Here is a 23,409-nt window from a genome sequence, read left to right as displayed (position 1 = left end):
CATGTACATGTATTGCTAAAGGACTATACGTATTTTAAAAGTGAACCTGAGTATAGGCTCCTATACTCAGGGGTAAAGATCGGAACTGTACTACTGTACAAGTATTGAACATAACATGTGAATTACTATAGGCACATACAGGTCTGCATGTGCATACATTGTACACTGAAGTACAGTCTGTGTATGTGCACTGAACATAGTGGCTGACATACTACGCAATGTTACACATGTGGTGGAAAGTGACGTTCATGCAGTTGTGCAAGTGTAATGCTGCGCAAGTGCAAAAAGGGTGCAAATGGAGTTGTGCAACAGTGCAGACATTATATACAATGGCCGCACTGTGTGCAGCTCCACTTCTGCCATTTTTGTGCTTACACAATAATGCTCTTGTGAAACTGTGTGAATGTTACATTCTGCCACATGCAGAACGTTGCACAGTCAGTCAGTGACTGTGTGGATAGTTTTTCTGTATTCTCAAAATGTGTCTCCCACTGACATCAGGAAGCACTGCCCATGGCGCTTGACTGGGTGATGTTGAAGCATCTTCTGGGCAGGCTTTGCAGATTTTCAGGGTTTGTGGACTAGGACTGTGCACCCCGCAAAATATCGGATCAATTCCGATCAGATCTGCTGCAACTTTTTAAAAAAAATGTTGGGTGGCCGACATGGCCACCCCAACACCAACAGAATTGGGCCAGAAAAGAACATCCTCCCCAATCTTTGCCTTAAGGTTTAGCTAACGCTGCTGTTCCAGGCTACCAGGATTGTATTTAAGGATTGTACCACCAAAATTGCAGGGTGGGGAGGCTAAGGTAACCCCCAGTGAAGGACCCACTTTGTGGGGGCTTATCTTTTCCCCCTACCCTGATTTGGGGGGTGGACTCCTTGAATATACGTTGAGAAATAGCTTGGAGAGACTTGGAGAAGGTTTCTCCAAGCCGACTATCAAGCTGGTATTCATTTGATAGGAATGTTGGAATAAGAAGGATTTCTGACTGGACAACAGGGATTTTAGTTGGAGTTCCAACTATCGGGGCTCCCCGCTGTCATTTCTGAAAGCCACCCAATAGTACCCGATAGTGAGCTTATCAATCCAACATTCCTGTGGACAGAGGCGTAACTAGGGAAAATGGTGCCCGGGGCAAGCGCTGAAATGGCGCCCCCCGCGCCCCCCGCCCCGCGCCACAACATACTACATTATACTTAGGTTTTTCCTCACAAGCACCCGCTGCCACCGCCAAGCCAGGCCACTGACTGGCCGCCAGGCGCCAGCAAAGCAATGGGGGGGGCGCGGGCGGCGCGGAAGGGACCGCTCGTGGGGGATGGGCTGCCTACGCACTCCCTTGACTGCTGCAGCGCTGTTGCACTGAGCAGGAAACATTTGTATTAACAAAAAAATTTTAAATTTTTTTAAAATAAATTGTCATGTCGGCGCCCCCCATGTGACCAGAAAAGATGGCGCCCGGGGCACGTGCCCCCCCTGCCCCCCCTATAGTTACGCCTCTGCCTGTGGACCAATATGTGCCACCGTGTGTCCCATCCAAGTACTCACCATGTCTCCCGTAGGGGCACTAAGCACCCACAGGGTGCTCAACGTGGTGCAAGTGGTATTAATCGCTGGGATGGTGTCTTTGTAGTCCTCCAGGTTGGCTGTACCCTTGGTCTTAGGAGGGGTCTTACTCATGGAAGGAGGGAAGTTGGGCATCCAGGCACCCAACTCGTACTGTGTTCAAAAATTCCAAATATGAAGAACATCAGAAGAGCCTGGCTGGATCAGACTAACGGTCCATTCCGTCCAGCATCCTGTTTCCCACACTGATCAAACAGATGCCTCTGAGAAGCTCACCAGCAAGAAAGGAAGACAGCAGCCCTTTGTTGCTATTGCCGCCGCCGCCACCACCCCCGCCACACACACACACACACACATTATATTTCGTATCATATATTGTTGTTTAACATTGAGGGTTCTAGATAAGTCTTTTGATTGTTGTTTATAGGCCTCTTCTCCTCTGTGAATTTGTCAAATCCATTTTTAAAGCTGTCTAAGCTAGTGGCTCTCACCACATCATGGGGCAGTGGGTTCCTCAAGTCAACGGTGTGTCATGTGTACAATTCTGCGTACAATTCTGGTCACCACATCTAAAAAAGGACATTGTAGATAGAACTGGAAAAGATGCAGAAGAGGGCAACCAAGATGATCAGGGGCCTAGAGCACCTTTCTTATGAGACAAGACTACAACACCTGGGGCTTTTTAGTTTAGAAAAAAGACGACTGCGGGGAGACATGATAGAGGTCTATAAAATCATGCATGCTGCGGAGAAAGTGGATAGAGAGAAATTCTTCTCCCTGTCACATAAAACTAGAACCAGGGGCCATCCCATTAAATTGATTGCCAGGAAATCTAGGACCAACAAACAGAAGTACTTTTTCACACAATGCATAACCAACGTGAAATTCTCTGCCACAAGATGTGGTGACAGCCAACCACCTGGATGGCTTGAAGAGGGGTTTGGATAACTTTATGGAGGAGAGCTCTATCAACGGCTACTAGTCGGAGGGCTATAGGCCACCCTTAGCCTCAAGGGCAGGATGCCTCTGAGTACCAGTTGCCAGGGAGTAACAGCAGGAGACACAGCGGTTGACATACTGTGCACGGGCCGGTATGGTTCACTTTTACACCCCCAGCCAGGCAGGCAGCACAAAGCAGGCTGCACTGATCATCATCACCCCTCACCACACCGAGCCGAAGAGAAGGGGAGACGCTGTGAGAGGGACTCCCATCCCTGTTTGTTTGTGTGTGTGTGCGCGCATGTTCAGAAAGAGGGAGGGCCTGTGGGAAGGGATTGGGAAGGTTTTAAAAGTTGTTTTTTTTAAGCATATCAGGTGGGGAAGATTAAAAAAGCAAATCAAGTAGGGAGAAAGAGTGTGTGTGTGTGTGTGTGTGTGTGTGTGTGTGTGTGTGTGTGTGTGTGTGTACACTGTGGACATTTCTTACCTTTAGCCAGCGGGGGGGGGGGTGCAATTGTCCCTAACCAACCCCAACACAGCATCCCCCCAGCAACTGTTGCTCGTGTCTACTTTATGTTTCTTTTTAAGCTTGTGAGCCCTTTTGGGAACAGGGAGCCATCTTATTACATTCTTCTATGTGAGAATACTTTGAGAACTTTTGTTGAAAGGGGCTATATAAAAATTAGGTGTAGCCGTCGTTGTGGCAGTGGTGGTTGTGGACTATACTGAGCTAGAGGGGTCAACAGTTTTGGAATAAGACCGTATCAACCTGTCCCCTGCTTCCCCTCTATGGGATACATCATGGGTTGTGGGTCAAGCTTCTGCCACACACACACCCCTCCCTGGTGGTGCAGTGCTTCACTGGTTGTCCCCCGAACAATTCTGCATGCTCCAAGGGAGCACTGGGGTTCCTTGGGGCATTGGGCTGCCCCAATACTAGTCTCTACAACGGCTCCTGGAACACTCTGGTGTGATGTGATGCTTCCCAGATAACAACAGGCATGGAAACAGAGTCCCATTGGTGCAGAAAGGACACTCCACAGAGACTCTAGCCTGGCCCTTTTATTACAGAGTCACATACAGTTGTTGATGGCCCAGCTGTGATGTGCCTAGCACAATCCCCATATGATACAGAGTAGAATATCCCCAGCATTGTCGCAATGATGTATATACATATATGTACACACCCCGCCACCCCGCCCCATTCCTACCCATGGACGCTATTGCTGCTCCCTACCCCCAAGATCTGCGAAAAACAGCATGGGGGGGATGTAAATAAAATACCCCAATATTAATAACCGCCACCATATGGAGAATAAAGGGAAAAAAGTACAATTTGTACACAGTCTATGAAAATGATAGACAAATTCCAAGGCCAGCCAATCTATGGGAGATTACTGCTGCCTGCCCCTTTAAGGAAAATATTTTTGTCTGGTGACAAATAGTAACCATCCCTTTAAATATCATTTTATATATACATATCTTAGTTAATGTGCCATCTTACTGCTAACATGTATTTTCAATACTTGTTTTCCCCCGCCCTTCAAATGAATATAGGACAAGTGACATATTTAGCAAACCTTTGGAATTCAGACAAAGTTGGTTAACCACATGTTACATCTGAGGACCAACTTAACCATCCTTTAAAAAATATTTAAACTTGGAAGGCTAAAATTAAACAAGCGTATTGCCTGGAACTGAAGACATGGCCAATTAGAACACTTTTCTTTAAAAATATTTATTCCCAACCGCACTTCTCTGGAATGTAAATCCACACTAGCTACTCAAAGGCCATCTCTTTAAGAAAATTCTTTTATTTGTGGTTACTGGTTAATCCAGGGGTTCTCAAACCTGGGTCCCCAAATATTGCTGGACTCCAACTCCCATCATCCCAGCCACAACGGCCATTGCATCTGGGGATGAAGGGAGATGTAATCCAGCAACTGGGGATCCAAGAACCCCTGGATCAAGCAAGTACAATAGGTTTGTATATCCGCAGATGGCCTTTGTTCTTTAAAAATGCACAACCTCAACCCATCCTGAATCTTCCCCAAGATCCTTCCTCGTGGTCTTAACCAGGTCTCCGATCTCCAGGATGGATCAATAGCACCAGCTATTCCACCATTTTGGATTTCAAAATGGCACCCCAGCAAGAATTACAGTCTTGCCTGTGAGACCCTGCCAAGAGGCTTTAGGGGTGCGTCTTACTGGGATCATCAACAATGGCATATGGTACCACCTATTCGGTCTCTGTTTGCCGGCCTTCCTTCCCCAGACAGCCCAAAGTTCATTACTCCCCTTCTTGTAAAAGATTGCCTTGCTTCTAACCTGAGCCTGTTCACTTGTCATGCTCAGCAAAACATTCTAGAAGATCTTTGATACAATTAAAGAATCCTCTCATCATTTTTAAAAAGGGTAGGCGTCAGGGTTCATTCATGCATAAATGCAGATAGTTTGCTCCCGAAGAGAACGACTCCCATCTCAATAAATAGTGAGATGTGGTGGTGGTGCAATCTCTGGTAACCCCTAGGCTTTACTTCTGCAATACGCTCTACGTGGGGCTGCCTTTGTATGTGGTTCGGAAACTTCAGTTGGTCTAAAATGCGGCAGCTAGATTGGTCTCCGGGGTTTCTCGGAGAGACTGCATTATGCCTGTTTTAAAGCAATTACATTGGCTGCCAATAGGTTTCCGGGCAAAATACAAAGTGCTGGTAATTACCTTTAAAGCCCGAGTTACCTGGGAGAGCGCCTTCTTCTGCATGATCCCCACCACACCTTAAGGTCATCAAGAGAGGTCCATCTCCATATACCACCAGCTCGTCTGGCAGCGACTCGGGAGCAGGCCTTCTCTGTAGTCACTCTGGGGCTCTAGAATGTACTCCCTATAGCCGTTCGTGATTTAACATCTTTACCCGCCTTTAAGAGAGCCCTTAAGATACATCTGTTTAGCCTGGCTTTTAAGTAATCTGTGAATGTTTTAAATTGTTTTAAGTAGTTGTCTTAATGGTCGTTTTATTTTGCCTCTATTGTATTTACTTTTGTGAACCACCTAGAGCCTTCAAAGTCAGGCGGTATATAAATAAAATAAAATAAAATAAAATAAAATAAAATATTCCCATGGAGGCAACATTTAGTGATTAGCCATATGAGCTGAATTTCCCCAGAGATGCTTGAAAGAGAATTAACTTGTAGGTGCTTAAATATCAGTCCATGATGCACACTTCCAGTCACTGTGGAATCCCCAGGCGCCTCCTCAACAGAATTCACGCCTGTCCTCCAAAAACAGAAGGAGTGGCAGATAGGCTCTGTTCCGAAGCCAGCCGTTCAGGACTATCTGCAGGTTTGTCCTAGAGGCAAGAGTTCCCATCTGACCATCCCTACGCCTCAGGGCACAAAGATGCTTTGGCATGGGTCAGAATCAATGCCTGCCACCTCTGGCAGTAAAATGTAGCATCCCCCTGCTGATGGGGAGGGGGGGTGCAACTCCATGTAGCCAGCTCTTGCCTTCCAACATTGCACATTTGCCACAGAGACATGGCACAGGTGTCTCCTGCTCTTCTTTGAAGAAAGTCACTCTGAGGATGCTAAAAAAGACCCATCGTTACTTAGCAACATGGCAGTCCAAACATCAACTCCAGTGAGAATGAAGCAAAATCTCTGACAGGAAACGAATGTCAGCTGCCATTCCTAGACTGGCTGAAACCACACCATGCCCTCAGCCCCTTAATCAGAGTGCAAACGGTGATGCCCAGGTTGGCCACATCCCAACTTGATTAAAAAACAAATAAAAATAAAAAACCAAGTTGGGACCATGTGGCAAATCCCAGGTTGACCAAAGTCCCAGCATGCACCTGACCCATTTTCTTGGTTGGTTGGAGAGTGAATGGCAGATCCTAAGCTGGCAGAAGTTCCATCATGACAAGCGGAGCCGAGGAAGATGTATACCGAAAAAGGACGAGTCTGTTTTGATGTATGCAAGATAGGGCCAAAGGGGATGCGAGCCCCTCAAGCATCTGCCACCGATTCCTCTTCCTTCCACAGGGCGGCTCCTCTCTGTATGAAAGGCCTCATCAGAGTTGGACAGAAAGCATCAGCAAATACAGGCCACAGATCCTGGTGGTTGTTTCAGCTGGTTAAAAAAGCAACAACAATGTTAGTTCATAGCAAAGCCTTGAAATCTTTCAAGACTACCCCCCAGTTCTTTGAGGTGTGGGGACAAGAGAGATGCTTCAGGGCACGCTGCTGTGATGGTTTGTTTGTTTGTTACATTTGTCCAATGCCCCAATCCTACATCTCTGGGTGGTTCACAAACACATAAAACAAATTAAAACAAAAATTAAAACAATTTAAAGATTACAGTGATGTGGAGAGCTGGGAGGTCCTTAGCAGGTCATATGATAAACCCTTCCATACTTTAAAGCAGGGGTAGCCAACCAGAAGCTCTCGCAGCCATGACTGAGAATGACGGGGGTTGTAGTTGCTAACTGAGCAAAGAGACACCTTTTCAAGTGGTGATGCTCTTATATTTAGCAAGCGGGAGAGCAACTGGCCCTATCCAACCCCAGCACAGCATCCCTCTAGTGGCTGTTGCTAGTATCCGCCTTGTGTTTCTTTTTAGATTGTGAGCCCTTTGGGGACGGGGGACCATCTTATTTATGTATTATTTATTTTCTATGTAGTCCGCTTTGAGAACTTTGGTTGAAGAGCAGTATATAAACATAAACGTAGTAGTAATAGTTCCAACAACAGCTGTAGGTCTGCATTGGCCGCCCCACTATAAAGCATAAGGGACACACTTTTCAGGGTTGGAGATGTGGAATGGAGGAGAAAGAAGCCACAATAATCTTCCTACTTCCTTCCCCTCCCTGAAAAAAATGGAAGGAGTCAGGCAAGATGAGATTTTTTTAAAAGAAAATGTTTAAGGATGGGAGTGGTGCTCCAAATCAACCCCACTTCTTGGGGGGGTAGGGACTAGAAATGCAGCAAACTCCACACACTGAATTCCCCACAGCCCAGCCTCACCTGGGTCATGCCCGGCGGCCTTGTGTTACATGGTCACTTTCTGGCTACGTGGTCTGCCCTGGGCGTGCTTTCTGTAGCTTCTTCCTTCGTTCTTCAGGAATCTCGTCCATACTTATGCCATGGCTGCTGGCACTGCAAGCAAAGCAAAGAGACAGGAAAGTCACCAAGAGAGCCATGTCCTCCAAACTCCCCCTGGCAGGACCCCCTCTTCTGTTCCAAAGAGGATGTTCCTGTCCCTCTTCACTTACCCTGGCAGCAAGTCTGGGGGCGTGGGAATGGGCTTGTTAAAGCCTTCTCGACCTACAAGCCAAAATGTGTCTTCAACGCCTTTTCCCTACAGAGAGAAGAGAGTTGCTGGTTGAGGGAAAGAGACACATTTCAAGATATTTATATACCGTTGAGCAGGAACAGGCAGAGTCTAGGGCGATTTCCGCACGGCAATAAAGTGTGGAATATTCAAAGCTTTTGTGCAAGTTCCGTGTACAACTTTCTGCCTCGTACACATGCTGCTGCAAGCTTCTACACTACTTCCTGGTGATCTTACCCCCAGTATGCACACTGAGGAGGCACCTCATGCAATTTTCACAGCGCCACCTGCTGGCCAGCTCTTACACTCTGAGAAGAAGCTGCAGCTTTTCGTTACAACTTTTGTGGCAACTGGGGAAGAGGGTTTCTCTCGGAATGCAAGAGCCAGCCAGCAGGTGGTGCTGCAAAAATCGCGTGAGGCCCCTCCCGGTGAGTGTACAGAGAGTAAGGCCACACTAGAAACTTGTGCAGAAGCTTTGAACTTCCCACACTATATTGCCATGCAGAAATGGCCTAGCACAATATCTGCAGATGAAAGCACAAGCTCCTGCAGACCAGATCCAGGTACTCTGGAATATTCGCATACCACCACATGCACTGAGGCAAACACATTCATGTCCATGTCAGAGAAAAGCACCCCTTGTGAACATGAATGGAGCATACCAGTCCCAGGAAGGTCTGGACTGTGTACCACTGCTTTGAATAGCAAGAAGAGCCATAGAGTTCGGGCAGGGGTGTATCTAGGGTAGGGCAGGCAGGGCACGTGCCCCGGGTGCCACTTGAAGGGAGGGCCATTTTTGAAAATTAAAATTTTTTAAAAAAAATTAAAAAACGGCCACCAAAAACAAAATGGCCACCATGCATGCTCAAATGGCCTCTGTGAGGCCCTAGGCCATGCCAGGACTCACAGAGGCCATTTGAGCATGTGTGGTGGCCATCTTGTTTTCAGCGGCCATTTTTTTAAAAAAGTTATTTTAAAAAATGGCCACCGCACATGCTCAAATGGTCCCTGTGAGGCCCTAGAGGCTAGTGGGGGGAGGGGGAACCTTTTCAGATCCCCTCACGGCCCTTAGGAAGCCCCCCAAAGGGGTTACAGGTTTAAAAAAATTAAAAAAATTTAATATAATATGTCACTGTACACATATTCAGATTGGCACTATGTACAGAGAATCAGGGCTTGTGAATACTGAGCTGAAGCTTATGAGCTAGGATTGTATTCATTTGCTCTTATTTTGCTTCTTGTGATAAATGAGTTAAATGTGATGTCTTAATAATATGGCTATTAATGGTGAGTTTGTCTTTGAATCAGTATGAAATCCTTAGTATTAAGGCCCACTGGGAGTTTCTTGCTCTCTTTTTCCTCATATTAACTGTCTTTCTGAAAGACTAGAATATATTCCAAGCAGTGACACAGTTTACTCTGCATATCCTTTAATTATTTTCAGAGTATCTGGGAAAAGTCAAATTCTCCATTGATTTTTAAAACTTATGTAATAGTGATGCTACGATGCATAGTAGAGAATTAGACAGGCACTTCTGTTTAGTTTTCCAAGTATATCTCCACATAGTATTTGGATATTTCATGAGCCCCAGCATACTGAAATTTGTAGTTTTTCAGCATTTTTTGGTCTGGCTACATCCACTGCTAAATAGTTTTTGAAATATTAAAAGATTAACGAGCTTGACTTGTATTTTTCAGCTGATATTATGGTAAAGTTATCTGAAAGATGGGTGTCAGATGTTTGGACAGGGAGCGCAATTTCGGTGCTTGCCCTAGGCTCTATTTTCCCTAGATACGCCTCTGAGTTCGGGTGCCTGGAAAAAGCTCCCCAACCCTCCTACCTTGAGCTCCGTTTTCCCACGGATGTCCAGCTTGAAGCCCTCTTTGAGGTCGTGCAAGATCTGAACTGTGCGGATGTTGACATGAATTCGATAAGCTGCAGAAGCAAGATAGGAATGAGAGCTGGTTTTGTGGTGGCAAGCATGACGTGTCCCCTTAGCTAAGCAGCATCTGCCCTGGTTGCATATGAATGGGAGACTTGATGTGTGAGCAGCACTTCTGTTGCCCTTAGGGGATGGAGCCACTCTGGGAAGAGCAGAAGGTTCCCAGTTCCCTCCCTGGCATCTCCAAGATAGGGCTGAGAGAGACTCAGGCCTGCAACCTTGCAGAAGCCACTGCCAGTCTGGGTAGACAATACTGAGCTAGATGGACCAATGGTCTGACTCAGTATATGGCAGCTTCCTATGTTCCTAACCCAAACAGATCAAGGAAGAAATCACATTATTTCATTATATTTGGAGAGAAGAGCTCATCTTGTGGTAGCCAGCATGACTTGTCCCCTTAGCTAAGCAGGGTCTGCTTAGACCTCGTGTGTGAGCACTGTAAGGGATTCCCCTCAGGGGATGGAGCCGCTCTGGGAAGAGCAGAAGGTTCCAAGCTCCCTCTCTGTCATCTCCAAGACAAGGCTGAGAGAGATTCCTGCCCGCAATCTCGGAGAAGCCGCTGCCAGTCTGGGTAGACAATACTGAGCTAGATGAACCAATGGTATTCAGTATATAGCAGATTCCTATGTTCCTATGGTGGTGAGGAGGGGTAAGGCTAGGAAACAGGGAGGTCTGGGGGGAAGGGCTGACCAGCTTCCCATACAACTAGTCAAGACTGGCCTGAGGCTCCAACTCCCCATGGCAGGCCCCATGGCAGGCTGCCAACACATGCACTTCCGTGCCCACCCACCCACACCCCGGTCCAAGTCAGCGATTACTCACGCAGACCCGTGGACTCCATCCGTGAGGCTGTGTTGACGGTGTCCCCAAAGAGACAGTATCGTGGCATTGTCAGTCCCACCACGCCAGCCACACAAGGCCCTGTTGAGAAAAACAGCCCCCTTCACTCCAACAGCCAGAGCTTCCTTGAACCAAAGCAGCGCTTTCTGCCTCCCCTGCTCTGTTTTCCCTTGCGGAGGGCTGGGTCCCGGCGGGTGGGGCCACGCGGCTGGGGACCTTCAGTGCCACCCTGCAGCAACAACAGCCTCTCCTACCTGAGTGCAGGCCAATGCGGATCCGTACGGGCACTTCTGGCATATGACGCATCCTGAAGGTGCCCACAGCACTGAGGATGTCCAGCGACATGTTGGCGATCTCGCCCGCGTGCCGGTTCCCGTTGCGCTTGGGCAGTCCGGAAGCCACCATGTAGGCGTCACCGATGGTCTCCACCTGTTGGGGTAACCGCAGCTGTAAAAGCTGCTGGAAGATTTCTGGGAGGGGCGAAAAGGCAGCAGGAGGCAGAGCCAAACTCTGGAAGGGTTGTGAGAGGCCAGCAGAGGCTGAACCCATGCGGAGACCCATGAGGCGGGCCCAGAAGAGCCTGTGCTCCTTTCTGAATAGGGACCAGAGTTGGCGGTCTGTCAAGAGCCCTGGAAGCGTAGCCCTCTATCCACCCCTGTAGTGTCCACTAAATAATACAAACAGCAAACGAGGTCCAGCCACTCCATAGCAGCCACTAGGCCTCGCTGTCAACCTGCTCCCTTCCTTCTCCCATCCCTGCCTCCCCAAGCCCTTTCTCTTTCTTGGTCTTCTGCCCAGGGAAACGGCGGCGGACAGGGCTGATCGGAGTCTGCACCTTGTAGACGTCATGGGAGCCAATGATGGCGTCAAAGAGAGTGTACAGGTCGTTGAGGAGGTCCACCACCTCGATGGGTTCACTCATGGCCGAGATGGTGGTGAAGCCCACAATGTCACTGAAGTACAAGGTCACCTCCTCGAAATGCTCTGGCTCCACCGGTGCCCCCGTCTTCAGGGCCTCAGCCACGGACCTGGGAGAGGGTGACAAGCAGAAGCCTCCGCTGATTTCTTTCTAGAAGCTCAGAAGCCTGCAGAGTGAAGTTTTCGCCATGCCATGTGCCTGCCATGAAACCTGATGCTTCTCTACAAGCCCGGGACACCATGGGCCGGTTTCCAGCCCCTTTCCAGCCCACACGATTAGAAAGGGGGAGCTCCAAGAGAGCTCTGCAGACATTGGACGTCCCGTCCCCCCGGCACATCCCTTTATTGCATGGTTGGGCACAGGGGACTGTTCAACTGAATGGCCACTCTGCCCGCACTCCTGTCTAACTGTGGGGGCCAATGAAGTGTTGTCCAAACTGGTTCCATGGTAAAAACGTTTGAATGCACACTCACAGCTACTTGGAATGAGACCCCACCTCCTTTAAAAAAAACAAATACTTTAAAAATCGGAAGACATTTCATTTGCTGATCAGTTTTGAGGGCAATCCCTGGCAGCCTCTGCAGGCAGGCCTGGGAGAGACTCCGGCCTGCAACCTTGGAGAAGCCGCTGCCGGTCAGTGCAGACAATCCTGAGCTAGACGGACCAAGGGTCTGACTCAGTCTAGGGCAGCTTCCTAATGTTCCTAAGGGGCCAGAAGATGCTCCGACTAATCCAGCCCGCTCCTTCTAGGTTGACTCTAAGCCAAGAAGGTGAGGGGGAACCTGCCAGGCTTCCCACTGAAGCTGCCCACAGACTCACGGGGGCAGCATCTGCGTCAGCAGCTTGTCGGTCTTCTGCTTCTCCACCTCCAGCTCTTCCGTCCGCTCCCGGATCAAGTCCTCCAAGTTGCTGGAGTACTGCTCCAACATGCGCAGCATGGAGTCGATGATGTTGGTCTTCCGGCCCTTGTTGATGTTCTTAAACTGCAGGGACGAGGAGGAGTTGGCATTAGAGGTGGGTCTCCCCGCTCTCTGAAGTCTTCCCACCAAGGGGCTGAGCGGCCGGTGTGCCCCCGCATCCCAAGAGTGCGAGCCACAGAGGGCACGGAGGCCGCCACGGGCTCCACCATTTGCCTCCGCCCTGCTTGTCCCCCTGCCGCCCACCTGCCAGCCGGCTCATGAGATCAAGCGCTGGCAGGTCCCGTTCCTCTCAGGAGGCAGGAAGGAGGCCTTCCTGCTTCTGACCCCATGAGCGAGCTGGGGGTGGAGGCACGCAGTGCCCTGTGTCTGCAGCAGGGCACATGCACACCCGTCGTTCCCGGCCATCCTCCCAACAGGGCCTTGTGATTGGCCCATAAGCCGGCTGCCAAGCGGTGGTGTGGGCAGCAGGAGTGGCAGCACCGGTGCTGAGCAGGGAGGGGCGCTGGCCCCCGCAGCCCTTGCTACATCACTGCTCCCACCAGGAGTGGACATTACAGGAGGCAAGGTGATGCGGTCGCACCAAGATGCCCCCATCCCCACCGGAGCAGCTTCTCGGGACCAATCAGACCTTTGGGAGGGGCACAAGGCAGGAAGAGGCAGGTCCTGGCAACCCTGCACCACTTTCACAGCCTGCAGTTCCGGAAGGGGGAGGGCTCCCACCCGGGACAAGGGGCAAGGCGGCCTCTGGCCCCTTGCCGCAGATGTGCCCCTGCTTTGGGCTGCCCCGCCTGGCATGCAGCCTCCGGGCTCTGCTAGCCACACAGGCGGCTCACCTGATCGAAGATCTGGCTGATGCTCGGCCTCTTTTCGGGCTGCTCCCCCCAGCACTGCTTCATCAGCTGAATGCACTCCATCGGAGCTTGGTCTACGGACACGGAGGGCCGGCACAGCGGCGGGGGCTTCTCCACTTTCTTGATGATCTCTGCTCGGAGAAGAGGGACACTGCGCTCGTGGTCTGAGCAGGGCGGCAGCAGCCCCTCTCTGCCCGACACCGGGCTGCTCACTCTGCTAGCACTCAACAAACTTTATCTCCACCCTCACCATTCTGGCTCCCAAACCACGCCACACACCCGCATGGCTCATCCCAGGGGTTCCGGATAGCCAGGTCCCACACAGCACCCATGACCCCATAGAACCAGGGCGGTTCAAGCTGCAGTGAGGACAATCAGCAACCAATGACCCAGCTCAGCCCAACCCCAGGCATCCTTTCCTAACTGCACCCAAGAGCCCGAAAACCACCACAGCACCAACGGAGCTTGCTCGACTCAGCCATCACCAGTCCCGACGCAAGCCAGAGTTTCCAGATTCACAGCAACCACGATCCACTTCAGCCTGACTCAGTGGGACTTTACTGGCAAGTCAACAAGCCAACATTGTTGACTGGGTTTCAACTCAGTCTTTGAGGAGGCGGGCTGGTCATAGGAACATAGTGAGACAACATGGTGTAGTGGTTAGAGTGCTGGACTAGGACCGGGGAGACCCAAGTTCAAATCCCCATTCAGCCATGAAACTAGCTGGGTGACTCTGGGCCAGTCAGTTCTCCCTCCGCCTAACCTACTTCACAGGGTTGTTGTGAAAGAGAAACTCAAGTATGTAGTACACTGCTCTGGGCTCCTTGGAAAAAGAGCGGGCTATAAATGTAATAATAATAATAATAACAAAAACAACATAGGAAGCTGCCACATATTGAGTCAGGCTCAGTATTGTCCAGCCAGACTGGCAGTGGCTTCTCCAAGATTGCAGGCAGGAGCCTCTCCCAGCCCTATCTTGGAGATACTGACATGGAGGGAACTTGGGACTTTCTGCACGCAAGCAGGCAGGTGCTCTTCCCAGAGTGGCCCCATACCTGAAGGGAAATATCTTACCGTGGTCACACATGTAGTCTCCCATTCAAATGCAAGCCAGGGCGGACCTTGCTTAGCCAAGGGGGCAAGTCATGCTTGCTACCACAAGACCAGCTCTCCTCCTTGCTGTCTTGTGGCAGCAAGCATGAATTGTCCCCAGATGTTGTTGGATTTCAACATAATCCCATAATCCTCAGACAAAGCCCATTACCGCTGGAGATTATGGGAGCTGAAGTCCAACCACACCTGGGGGGCCCATTTTTGAGAGCCCCCGAATGAAGGGAATTTGCCTGGAAGCTCTGCCCCGCATGAATGCACCAACACAGAAGTGCAGGATGGCAAAAGGAGCGGAGAAGAGAGGGGCTGCCTGTGGGAGGTACTCTGAGCTCCCCCAACTCTTTCCTGCCTCACGATACCTTCGGGGGACATATCCAGCATGCAGTAGGGAGGCGCCCGGCAGATCACTTCCTGCATGATGATGGAGATGCTGTAGACGTCTCCCTTGAAGGTGCCTTTCCGCTCCTTGGCAGGATCCCGCAACAGCTCCGGCGCGGTCCAAAATCGGTCTGGAAGGAGAAGAAGCACAAAGCCAAAGGCCAGCCTTTACTGCGTCCACCCTCTTCTGTTCCTCACAGCCACTCCGTGGTGTATGTGGGAGATGGCAATGGCGGTGGTTGGGTTACTCCTAGCCAGATAGTAAAGAGTCAGCCTCGCCTGTGGAAGGGAAGGGATGTGGGAGGATTCCGGTAAAGGGGTCCTGCTTTGGTGTCAGGTAGGCACACAGACACAGACTTCTCTCCCTCCATCCAAAAACAGACACGAAACTCGTGTCTGTTGAATTGTTTTGAAGTAAAGTGATGGTTTTATGGTCCCGAGTGGTTTGTTCAGAGCATACACACTACCCTGCTAACAGGGGCAGGGACACAATCTCAGGACTTTCACCTCTCCAGGCTTTCAGCAGGGATGCAAAGCAGAGAGGGGAGCCAGTGGAAGAGCAAAAGGAGGGTGGGGCTTGGGAAAGAAGCCTCGGAGAGCAGCCACAGCAGTGATCCGAATCCAAGACAAGGTTTCCCTGCCCAGTTCTTTCCTGCTAAATATGGGGGGGGGTAGTATCCAAAGCCTGTTGGGGAGGAGAGGGGCAAGAGGGAAAGAGACACCCACATATGCACCACAAGGAGGGAGTGGGTGGCCGTCGGGGAGGGGTTGGCTATTGGCCACTTGTGAATTTGCCTCTGTAGCCACCCATAATCCTCCACAGCTCTCTCCGTCGCCTCCCCACCCCCACCCCAGTTTCTGCACCCTCTCCCTAGCGCCTGATCTTCACAGATCAGATCAGCGCCTGACCTCCCCCTGAGAACCGATTCCCCGTCCTGTGCCAGCAGGAATGGGGTGGGGGAAGCGGACTACAACCCTTCCTCCATTGCAAGCAAAAGAGAATGGCCCATTGCAGAGACTATTTGTAGGCTGGCTCAACTTTGGGGGGCACCCCAGCAGTTTTTGGACTACAACTCCCATAATCCCCAGCCACAGTGGCCAATAGCCAGGGATTATGGGAGCTGTAGGCCAATATCTGCAGAAGGGCTGAAGTTGAGCAGCCCTGGACTATTGCAAACTGGCCAGGACTTGCATATGGGGCAGTATAAAGTGTGTTAAATAAAATAAGTAAATAAATAAATGTTTATGTTTTAAAAGGCACGATTCCAACAGTCCACAGACAGCCCCTTGCAAATAATGTCCTTTCAATGTCACGTGCTAAAATCATCACAGATAGTCTCTGATCGGGGAAATGACTTAAAACGTTTGCATTCACCGTCAGCCTCTCTCTGCAGACACTTAAGATTTGGCCTCTTTTGCATCACCTGAATAGCATTTTCTGCCCCTCAAAACAAAACAAAATGCAGGTTTCTACATTAATGGGACCCGGTGCACCCAAAGAGAGTGCCTTCCTGACTCCCCCTTCGCAACCAGATGTTGATGACTGCAACTCCCATAATCCCCAAGCAAAAGCTATTGCAGCTGGGGGTGCTGGGAGCTGTAGTCAACCACATCTGGGAATCCCTTTTGGAGAGAAGACCGCTCATAAGCCTGCGTCTCTTGCCTACCATCGGGGTTCTCAAACCCGAGTCACCAGAGGTTGCCAGACTACAACTCCCAACGCACACACTCTTTGGCCACTGTGGCTGGGGATGATGGGAACCGTAGTCCCAACAACATCTGAGGACCTGAGGCTGGGAACCCCTGGTCTGTGCAGTCAGTGAGGACACTGCCTCTCTCTGGCCTGCTTTTGCGGCGCTCTCGCTTGTCTTGGGGTGGCTCTTTGCTTTCCCACAGAGGCAAAGATGGCAGTGCTCGACATCTCCCACCCCAGTCCCTCCTGGTCCCCGTGGCCCCTACTAACCCTCTGGCTTCAAAACTTCGGAGGGGATCTTCTGGGCCTCCAGGAGCTCGTTGTAGCCGTGGTCTGTGACCTTGAGGACAAAGCGGCCGTCCACCACGCAGTTCCGAGACTTCAGCCGCCCATGCACCACTTCGTGATGGTGCAGGTATTTCATCCCCTAGAGGGAACCGAGGAGATGAGAGTGGTGCGCTCACGGCCCCCTTTATTCCCCTGACTGCCTAAGCCCCACACTCCCAGAATGCTCCTCTCTCTGGAACATGCTCAGAGCCAGACCAGATATTTCAACCAATAGGCCCGGCTCGTGGGGGCAACAGATCCTGCCAGGAGCTGAGCTTTGACTTGTTAGGCTGTGGAAGTGGGAAAGCCTACAGAACTATTCCCGAGACAGAAGACCTCCACTATGGAGCCTCCATGCTCAGGGACAGTGTTTCTGCTGGGGAACAAAGTGGGTGAGGGGTTGTGTGGTTGCCTTCGAGCCCTGCTAAATGATGGGCTTCCAGGAAGCATCTGGCCGGCAGCTGAAGCAGGATGCTGGTCTAGAAGTTGGACCCTTCTGCTTGATCCACAGAGTTCTTCACCTTAATCCATAGCTCCTCAAACAAGGGTCCCCAGATGTTGTTGGGCTATAACCCTCATTACCCCCAAGGCCATTGTGGCAGGGGATGATGGGAGTTATAGTCCAACAATGCTCGGGACCTTCATTTGAAAAGCCATGGATTCATCTCAACCAGACATATCCATTCACCACTAGGGGTGTGCACGAACCAGAACAAAAGGCCTGCGAACCGGTTCGGATGTGGCCCAGTCCGATGGTTCGACGTTAGAGGCGTCGTCGCTTTAAGGGTGGTACCCTCCCGCCGCTTTTCCCCCTCTGGCGCTGGTTTTAGCCAAATCTTCGGGGTGGCAGCATTCCTTCCTGCCGCCCCTGCCACCTTGTTGTCTGTAAAAGCAGACGCGCATGTGCCCCGCCAACGCACGCGCATGCCGCACACATAACTGTGGCCGCACATGCGCCCACTGCCGATGCATGCGCATGCTGCACACGTCACTGTGACGTGCGTGGTGTGCACATGTCGGCAGCGGGCGCATGCGCAGCCGCAGTGACATGTGCAGCGTGCACGCAGAGCAGCGGGTGCATGCGCACCAGCTTTTACAGACAAGGGGGCTAGGACGGCAGGGAGGAACGCTGCCGCCCCGAAGATCTGGCTAAAACTGGAGTGACAGTGGGGGGAAAGCGGTGGGAGGGGTAGGTACACCTCCCCCGGCGTCGGACAGCGCCTCTGCAGTCCATGCACATCACTATTCGCCACCAGGGGTGTCATGAGGGGGTGGCAAATGGGGCACAGGCCCCCAGGGAAGGGCTCAGAGCCCTCAACCTCATCATCCACTTCCATCCTCCATGACCACTTCCAGAGGGATGTGCAGAGAGCAGGGAAGAAAGCTCCTGGCCTCCCCTGGCTCTCAGCTGCTTCCGCCTTCATAGGGGCTGGCAGGGGTGTTGCTATAATTGAGCGGATGGGATCAAAGAACCTGGGCGCCCCAGCTCCACCATTCCCTGTTTTCTTCATTATCTCCCTCACTCTGGGGGCCGCCAGGGAGAGGGGTGAACACGGGCCCCCTCTCCCCTGGCTATGCCCCTGGGCAGGGGCAGAGCCATCATTGGGCAAATGGGTTCAAAGAATCTGGGCCACTGCCAGTCAGGGGCCGCACCTCGCTGCCCCAGACACGCCCCACCCCAGACACAGAGGGCATGATTTCGCTCTCAAACGGGGCTGCGCGTGGGAGTTAGATCGGCCAGTGGTGCGTTCGCAGTGGCTCTCCTTGCCTTGAAAAGGCAAGGAGAGTCTCTCCGGCTGTGCTGTGAATGCAGTGCTGGCCTATTTTGCTCCCAAATGAAGCCACGCCCCCTGCGTCACACATATGACACAGGGGGCGTGGCTAAACACACCCTGCATCATATATCAGACACAGGGGGTGGGGCAGGGGGCCCGCCGCCTGGCTCCCTCCACGCCTGCCCCTGGGGGCTGGATTATAATAGAGACTTTTTAAAACAAATGTAATTATTCTTAGGGGGGGTATGATTGAGTTTAATTATCAAAAAGGGGGCCCCCAAATATCTTAATTACCTAACCACACTCCTCCCCCCCCCCCCCCGCCAACCCTCTTCTGGATCCCTCTTCCCCGCATCATGGATCCCTCTTCCCCACAGCTGCCCTTCCCTTCCAGGCACCTTGATAAGGTCCAACAGCAAAGACGACTTGAACATCCAGTCAAGTTTCATGTCCTCATTGCGGAGGAGATCCTCGAGGCTCCCTCGCGTGCAGTGCTCCGAGACGAGGGCAAAGATCCCGCAGTCATGGAAGAAGCCCAGGAGGAGATTCACGTTTTCATGCCGCAAGTCCCGGAGCTGGAGGCAGGGCCAAGGAGCAGGAGTGGCACCGTGAGGAGAGAAAGACCCAGTAGCCACTGCTGGAGGATGTGACAACACTCTTTGGGTAGGGGTGTGAGCATCTGCTTTGCACACAGAAGGCCCCGGGTTCAGAGCCCAGCATCTCTAGAGAACAGGTCAGCTAGCAGGGCTGTGGGAGACCCCCGCTTCCCACAGGAATCCCCCAAGACCCTAGAGCAGGGCCACTTCACGCCCTGCTGTTTTTGGACTACAACTCCCATAATCTCCATCCACAGTGGCCAATAGTCAGGGATTATGGGAGTTGTAGGCCAACATCTGCAGGAGGGCCAAAGTTGAGCAGCCCTGCCCTAGAGAGCCACTGCCAGCCAGGCAGCATAGATGGTCCTGGATTCAATTGAGCGAAGGTCCAAGAAGACAGTTTGACACATTCACTGTGTGCCCCAACCCCAGTGACCAGTTTGGGTATTGCACAGGAGTTAACATCCCATTCAGGAAGCTGCACTGACACCCACTGGCCACGATGGGTAATGCAGGATGCAGCACTCACCTTGCAAAAAGCCGTTTTGGTGGCTGGTTTGATTTCAGTGTGCTTTTCCCCTGGGAATTTCTTTAGCCACACCCAGTCACCCTAGAAGGGAAGAAGAGGGAGAGCATCAGTGGTTATTCTCAGGAAGACAAAAACAAGACACACGCTGCACACACACCTTGCCCCATGGAAGAATCGCAGGAGGAAGGGGTAAGTTGCCTTTAGAAGGAAGCAAGAGGAATTAAGATTATAAGACAATTCACACAATGGGTTGGAGGAGTTCACACTTTGGGAGCTGAATGTGCTCCCGGTTTTTTATTGTTTGTGATCAAACAACTAGGCAGGAGGAGAGGAGAGTGACGACCATGTGTGAGAGAGGAGTTGGGGAGGCGGACACAGTCACTCCCACTTCCTCCTGCCTAATTGACAGAGGGAGTGTGACTCTGTTGGTTTTCTTGGATCTCTCGGCGGCGTTCAATACCATCGACTTCTGGGTCGCCTGGCGGAGTTGGGGATAGGAGGCACTGCTCTGCAGTGGTTCCGCTCCTATCTCTTGGGCAGATCCCAGATGGTGGAGCTTGGTGACAGTTGCTCTTCTCAAGGTGAGCTGTTATATGGAGTCCCTCAGGGCTCCATTCTGTCACAAATGCTTTTCAATATTTACGTGAAACCGCTGTATGAGGTCATCAGGAGATTTGGTACTGGGGTGTTATCAGTATGCTGATGACACCCAAATCTACTTCTCTCTTTCATCTGCTTCATCAGGAAATGGCATCCATTCCCTAAATACCTGCCTACAGGCAGTAATGGGCTGGATGAGGGATAACAAATTGAAGCTGAATCCAAGCAAGACGGAGGTGCTCATTGCAGGGGCTCAGAAACTGAGGGATGAGTTAGATCTACCTGTGCTGGATGGGGTTACACTCCCCCGAAAGGAGCAGGTATGCAGCTCGGGGGTACTCCTGGATCCAGGCCTCGCTCTGGTATCTCAGGTGGAGCCTGTGGCCAGGAGTGCTTTTTATCAGCTTAGGCTGATTCAACTGCTGCGTCCATTCCTAGAGGAGGATGACCTCAGAACAGTGGTGCACCAGCTGGTAACCTCCAGGCTTGACATGTGCTCTAATGCGCTCTACGTGGGGCTGCCTTTGTATGTAGTTTGGAAACTTCATTTAGTTCAAAATGCAGCAGCAAGGTTGGTCTCCGGGGCAACCCGGAGAGACCATATTATGCCGGTTTTGAAACAGCTGCACTGGCTGCCGATATGTTTCTGAGCAAAATACAAAGTGCTGGTGATTACCTTTAAAGCCCTGAACGGCTTAGGTCCAGGTTACCTTAGAGAGCACCTTCTTCGGTCTGATCCCCACCGCACGCTAAGATCATCTGAGGAGGTCCGGCTCCAGTTGCCACCAGCTCGTCTGGTGGCAACCCAGAGGTGGGCCTTCTCTGTAGCCGCTCCTGGACTGTGGAATGCGCACCCTGCAGACATCCGTAATTTGAAGTCTTTATTGAAATTTAGGAGAGCCCTAAAGACCTACCTGTTTGGCCTGGCCTTCCAGTGCTCTTAAATTGTCTTAAAGGGTCTTTGATGTTTGTGAACCGCCCTGAGCTATTTTGTAAGGGCGGTCTAAAAATCAAACAAACAAACAAACAAAAATTGTATGCATACACACACGCACACACACACACACACACGGAACATATGCAGTTCCCAAATCTTGTGCTACCCTCGTACCCATTGCGTAAACTGCCTTGTTAACAATATGTGACCTTGCAGAGTCCAGCAAAGGGTCACCCCAGGCCTGGCAATGGAACGCCAGCAGGAACCCCTCAGTCTCCAAGAGAGGAGGAAGCAGGCAGGAGGGGCTGCAACCTAGGAGGTGAAGAAGGCACTTTGCCAACATTCTCAGAACATAGTCCCTGAGGAGGCACCATCTTTAGAAACTGAGCTTGCCTCACTAGACTTTCCCCTCCATGGAATCCTGGTTCCCCTCCCCTCCTCTCTCCACGCACATCCATGAACAAGAGAAAGGAAAAATGCTCAATAGTCCTGGCTTACTAAACTGGTAGCCTGACACAGAACAGGAGTGGGGTCAGGTGGACCGTGGAAGGTAGGGTTGCCATGTCCCCCAGAATTTAGGGTAGCCCCCGGATTTTGGCTCCTCCACCTGGCTGCTAAATTCTACCTGGATTTACACAGATTTCAAATGCACTGCCCGGATTGCCCAGATTTTACTCTGGATCCGATCACATGGGAGGGCAAAGAAGGAGGGGAAAGTATACAAATCAGTAAGATAAAATAAATTTTAAAATGCAAATTAGCTGCAGCGTAATTTGCATAATATGCAAATTAGGCCACCCGGGTTTGGGAAGCTTGAATATGGCAGCCCTAGTGGAAGGCTACGTTGGAATCCACCCTGAACACTTGGGAGTCAGGCAAGGAAGTTGAGTCCAGCTTCTTCCATGCTAGCCATGGTCACATTTGAAGAACTCGGCATTTACATTTGCAGGAGTTCACTGGTGAAAAACAAACTGCTGCATCTTTCCTCCCCCTCACCAACCCATTTTCTCTTTGTTTGTTTTCCTTCCTTCAGTGGGAGAGATTGGTACCCGTTAGTCCTCTGCCAAGCCAATCTTGCTTTAAACTAGTCTGTTTGTTCAGAGGATATCAGAAGAACCAAGGAAGGCATCTCTGAAGTTAAGGAGGTCTTGGCTGGCTGGCTGGCAGGCATCTGGATGGGGGACCATCTAAGAATACCCCCACCACCACCATGCACATTGCTTGAATTCCTTCCCCCCCAAAAAAGAGCACAAGCTACATTGAACAGATAAATATATAGGACATAGCATGACTCATGGATAAAACTCAGAGGCATCTTGTGTCCCTCCTCTGCTCTGGTCCACCTATGAGGCCACACCACAGTGCCGGGGCAGAATTCAGAGAAGTCCTGGCTCTTGGCCCAGAGGTCCAATCTGTGACCCAAATCATTTGGGTCTGGGTGAAAGCTGGAACAGGCCAGATGGGGTGGAACAGGCCAGAACAATCCCTTAAAAATCAAACTGCATTCCAAAACCAGAGGACTGCATTGGAGACACTGGAGAACAATATTGTAGCACCGAAATATTTCCAATAGTACACTTTTTTTTAACCCCTTCAGAGCTAAAAATGGACCAGAACAGCCTGGAACACCCTGCAGAAGCCTAGGCTATTGCGCATTGATTAACTCTGTCAGAGCCAGAACAGCGGAATGGCTTGAAACAGCCCAGAAAGGCCCCCTGACAGTCAAGCTGCATCCCCCAAACAGTGAAATGGGTTGCAGACATTGGAGAAGAATATTGTAGCGCTGAAATATTTCCAGTCTTACACTTTTATGAACCCCTTCAGTGCCAAAAATAGACGATTGGCACAATGGCCTGAAACAGCACCCAAACGATCAAGCTGCCTCCCCCAAACATTGGAATGGGCTGCAAGTCAGAGCCAATTTCAAGACAGCCATTTCCAGAGATGCACCTCAAGGGTCATTATCTACTATCAAATGCCTGCCTTTGGCAGTAGAAGAGTATTACCAGTCTTCTTGGTCCTTGCGCTTAACGGGGAAACTGTGCAAGAAACCAAAGGAGGGCACAGTAGTATGTCAGGGCTGGTATCATCTCTCCTGCCTTGAGACAACTGGAATTCCTCGTGGAATATACAAATGTCCAAAGTGTTGTGGA

General features: G+C 51.0%; 1 protein-coding gene across 6 annotated transcripts in view; it reads right to left on the bottom strand.

Moving 5' to 3' along the window:
* Nucleotides 1-3,556: 3,556 nt before the first annotated feature.
* Nucleotides 3,557-23,409, bottom strand: part of GUCY2D (guanylate cyclase 2D, retinal) — a 52,510-nt gene continuing 32,657 nt past the window's right edge. For all 6 annotated transcript variants that reach the window (XM_053261206.1, XM_053261210.1, XM_053261211.1 and 3 more), the window contains 13 exons: nucleotides 19,720-19,800; nucleotides 18,993-19,169; nucleotides 16,763-16,919; nucleotides 14,781-14,930; nucleotides 13,294-13,442; nucleotides 12,360-12,523; nucleotides 11,457-11,649; nucleotides 10,876-11,050; nucleotides 10,604-10,702; nucleotides 9,680-9,774; nucleotides 7,780-7,865; nucleotides 7,532-7,663; nucleotides 3,557-6,638 (listed from right to left, as the gene is read on the bottom strand). In XM_053261206.1, coding sequence (XP_053117181.1) covers nucleotides 7,576-7,663; nucleotides 7,780-7,865; nucleotides 9,680-9,774; nucleotides 10,604-10,702; nucleotides 10,876-11,050; nucleotides 11,457-11,649; nucleotides 12,360-12,523; nucleotides 13,294-13,442; nucleotides 14,781-14,930; nucleotides 16,763-16,919; nucleotides 18,993-19,169; nucleotides 19,720-19,800 — 1,614 coding nt within the window. In that variant the 3' untranslated portion in view covers nucleotides 3,557-6,638; nucleotides 7,532-7,575. The remainder of the gene's footprint in view (nucleotides 6,639-7,531; nucleotides 7,664-7,779; nucleotides 7,866-9,679; nucleotides 9,775-10,603; nucleotides 10,703-10,875; nucleotides 11,051-11,456; nucleotides 11,650-12,359; nucleotides 12,524-13,293; nucleotides 13,443-14,780; nucleotides 14,931-16,762; nucleotides 16,920-18,992; nucleotides 19,170-19,719; nucleotides 19,801-23,409) is intronic.

Source organism: Hemicordylus capensis, chromosome 6 (genome assembly GCF_027244095.1).
Source record: "Hemicordylus capensis ecotype Gifberg chromosome 6, rHemCap1.1.pri, whole genome shotgun sequence".
In the NCBI taxonomy this organism is placed as follows: Eukaryota; Metazoa; Chordata; class Lepidosauria; order Squamata; family Cordylidae; genus Hemicordylus; species Hemicordylus capensis.
The sequence above is the reverse complement of the archived record's forward strand: the minus strand, read 5'-3'. Positions and strand labels throughout refer to the sequence as shown.